Source organism: Phragmites australis, chromosome 19 (assembly GCF_958298935.1).
Source record: "Phragmites australis chromosome 19, lpPhrAust1.1, whole genome shotgun sequence".
In the NCBI taxonomy this organism is placed as follows: domain Eukaryota; kingdom Viridiplantae; phylum Streptophyta; class Magnoliopsida; order Poales; family Poaceae; genus Phragmites; species Phragmites australis.
In genome coordinates, this window is record NC_084939.1 from 21,422,312 (window position 1) to 21,426,043 (window position 3,732).

Below are 3,732 nucleotides of genomic sequence, written 5' to 3' on the forward strand. Positions count from 1 at the left end.
GATTTTATCAATAGTGCAAGTGATGATATGAGTATTTACCTAATGTTGTAATAGTTTTTTTTTTTAAAAAAAAGCAAAAGCCTCACACGGTGTAAAGTGTGGACGGTGCCCTGTCTTCATTTACTAGTTGAAAATAAAAGGCGCCGTGCTCATGGCGCCGAAAACGCAGCATCGCCGTGATTTACTACCACTCCTGCTACTTCAATTCGGTACTCAAAATTTAAAGCCGCTAAAGCCCGCAACGACGACTAGTGCACCCACCCGCCATCGCTTTCCTTCCGCTCACCTTCTCCTCTCAGAGCCCTCCCCCAGGTTGTGGCTCGACGACGCCGTTCTTACCCAACCAGCTCCCCCTCCTCCTCCTCCTCCTCCTCCTCTCTCTCTCTCTCTCTCTCTCTCTCTCTCTCTCTCTCTCTCTCTCTCTCTCTCTCTCTCTCTCTCTCTCTCTACAGAAACAACTTGGCCATGAAGCGGCGGCCGGAGTTCAGCTTCACGGGCTCGCAGGCGCGGGGAGCGGAGCGGGCGCCGGCGCTGCCGCCGCGGGCCGAGGAGGAGGAAATCCGGTGGCTGCAGGCCTCGCAGCAGGGCTCGCCTGACTGCGGCTCCGGCGGATCGGGCACGCCGTCGCCGCAGATGTGGTCGCACCACGAGCACCACAACCGGCTCTACCAAGCCAACGCATGCAGCTCGCCGTCGCGGGCGCAGGCGATCGCGGGGTACCGCCGCGAGATGCTCGACCTCGTCCGTGGCCTCCCGGAGTCCGCCTACGAGCTCTCCCTCCGCGACATCGTCGAGTCCCCCTGCCCGCCTCTCCCTCTTCCTCCACCGTGGTCCAACACCACCGGACGCACCGACGCCGCCGCGCAGGGGAACGACGAGCCCGCCGACACCAAGAAGGACGCCGCAGGGGGCACGGCGGACGTCGAGGAGCGCAAGAAGCAGAGCATCCCCAAGAAACAGGGGAGGAAGCAGAGGATGATGCGGAAACAGCGAAGCCGGAGCCTGGAGCGGAGCGTGAGCCTGGACACCGGCCTGCTAATCAAGCTCTTCCTCCCGCTCTCTGTCGGCGGCAAGAAGAAGAAGGTCTCGCCCAAGCCTACCGCCGCCGCCAAGGACGCCAAGAAGAAGGAGAAGAAGAAGCAGGGGAAGCAGAAGGATGAGGCGCAAGAGGAGTGCTGGACGAAGAGCGAGTTCAGCGAGGCGGGGAGCAGCAGCCGGACGAGCAGCACCGGCAGCAGCAGCAACAGCAGCAGCAGCAGCATCAGAAATGGAAATGGCAGCAGCAATCCAAGAGCGCCAACAAGGAGTAGGAGCAGGTAAATCCTTTGATTTTTGTGAAAATTAGTCCTTGTTTAACAAGTTCAAGTTAATTGGCTATTTTTAGTGGCAGAAACAGAAGATTTTGAAAATATTCGTAATGTCTTTTTTTTTTAAAAAAATCTCTTAAAAATAAAGAATAAAGTATTTGAGTTTGTTTGGTGTTGATAGTACTTTTAAGATGATCGGGGTGCACGATTAGGATCATAGAGCTTCTTTGATTCTATTTGGTTTCTCTCTGAATTCTCATTTCTTCATACTGTTAGGATTTATTGGGAATTTAGTAAATGTACAAAAGTTGCACTTAAAATTTTGGAATTAAAAAAGAAACTGGCACAATTTAATCGTCATACTGTAGTACTTTCCTTCAGAAGAAGGAAACAGAAAGGAAGGTTTAGTTTTGGCATTTAATCAGAATATTAAATGATAAGAGCTACCGATTGAAATATGCACAATCTGTTAATTTACTATCCCAAGAATAAACTTTTTCATCAGAGGGAAGAGATAAATATCTCTTCTAGAACATATTTTTGTATTGTTTCCAAAAACAAAAAACAAACTTTTGGAAAATACCAGCCCCTGAGGTCAGAGGTACACACATAACCACATGTAAAATCCAAGGATGTAGATGGTAATAGACTGGATCAAAGCACAACCAAGGCCATTTTGTTATCGAATACGTCTGATGTGAAAATTGCAAGTTTTGACTGCTAAACAGGCCACAATTCACTGTGCCTCTTCCTGGAAGCTAGTGAAGTCATCAAGTATGGAACGGAGGCAAACTGGTCAACAGGGCAGAGTCATGGGTTGAAGTCCATTCTTGTTGCATCACAAGTTCACAACCCAACTTTGCAGTCAATTCCTTCGTCTCAGCAGTCTCCTTGGAGAAAGGGGCATGACTTCACATGATCCTTTCTGAAGTCTTCTTGTTGTGTTTTTTAGTGTTATAAAATTCCCAATTAGAGCAACCAAACGTCTTGGTTTAGGAGTTTCGGAAGATTTCACATATGGGCATCAATTGTTGAAACCTCGCCCTTGCTTGATACAATATTTCAGAAAATACTTGTTTTCCTTTTGAATTCCAAGTATCGCATTACGAATCGAAATTCGACTAGTGCTACTCACCCTAGAATTATGGTAATTAGTTGATGTTTTGCTACTTTGCCTAACCTATTTACAGTAGTGTTGGATCTTTGTAGGATCATAGCAAGTGGCAGTTGGATCCAATCATTCATCTAATTTGTGGTCTAATAACTTATATATGATATTTGTTCATGTTGCCTACTTTCACCCTTCCTGTCACGAAAAGCTTATGGCCGTTTTCTTCTGACCTGAAATCCAATCATCGCATACATGCTTTATGTCCCGTTCTGCAATTGCTAATCTAATCATCAACTTCACACTAGGAAAAAGAACATATCTAATTCAGCTCATGACAAGATTTCGCTAATCTTTTCATCATTCATCTAATCAGTTCTCTTTGTTTGTTCCAGGAAGAGAACTGGGTGCTATGCTTTCTTCAGGGCAAACAAAAGCAAAAATGGAGTTACCCAAGACTAGGATCCTGACAGGGCCACCATGCACATGGAAAATGCTTCTTCTCGTGATCCGTTCATGAAAAATATTGTCATTTTCACACACCAAAACCATGCAAGCACGGACTTGCATACCAAATTGAAGTAAGGCTCATGCAATGGCTCGGTATATCTACACTCAAATAGTTTCATCATGGCCATATGGAAACTAAGGACTTGTATGTTCCTCATTTGTTGGCCTTCCCTTCTCTATGGCATGTGACCTTCATGGTCTACAAAAGTGGACATGTAATATAATCTACAACAGTATCACTAGTTCACACATCATAGAGAGATTAGCGTTGACAAAACACAAGTGCACAAATGAAGGAATTTGTTTCCAAAATGTTCTGTACTTTGTTGAAACAGTCACATTTGACATCTCTTGTACTATCTTCTGCTTGTACACATGTAGATAATATCTTTGGCTTAAAATTAAAAACTTCCACAGCTAATGTACACTTTTTGTTAGTAGTTGTCAATAGAAAACAGAGGTTGTGGATGATGACCTATCAGCGCACTTGTTTAGCTTTCTTCTCCTTTGGGGAGCTTGCCTTTCTTGACGAGTTTTTTTTTTTTTTTTTTTTTTTTTTGCGAGCTTGTGTTTACCAAATGATCAATGAGAAGATCTGTGCAGAGATCCACTCCTAATATTTTTTAGAACAATGTTTGAATCCAATGGTCCTTTGTATATACTATAATTTTGCTTTTCATGATACCTACTGCCTAACAATGTAGGACAAAATATGCCTGGCTTCTTAGGCTTCATCTATTCATCATTTGTTGAAATGGATGATGATGCTTTGCATGTGAAATCTTCTTTGGGTAGTGCGTGGAGCCA

General features: G+C 44.8%; 1 protein-coding gene across 1 annotated transcript; it reads left to right on the forward strand.

Annotated features, from left to right (window-relative positions):
- The first annotated feature begins 217 nt into the window (after positions 1-217).
- On the forward strand, positions 218-3,396 carry LOC133900817 (uncharacterized). The gene is made up of 2 exons (XM_062342069.1): positions 218-1,316; positions 2,811-3,396. The coding sequence occupies exons 1-2, from the start codon at positions 466-468 to the stop codon at positions 2,875-2,877; spliced, it is 918 nt and encodes a 305-aa protein (XP_062198053.1). The 5' UTR covers positions 218-465; the 3' UTR covers positions 2,878-3,396.
- The last annotated feature ends 336 nt before the right edge of the window (positions 3,397-3,732 follow it).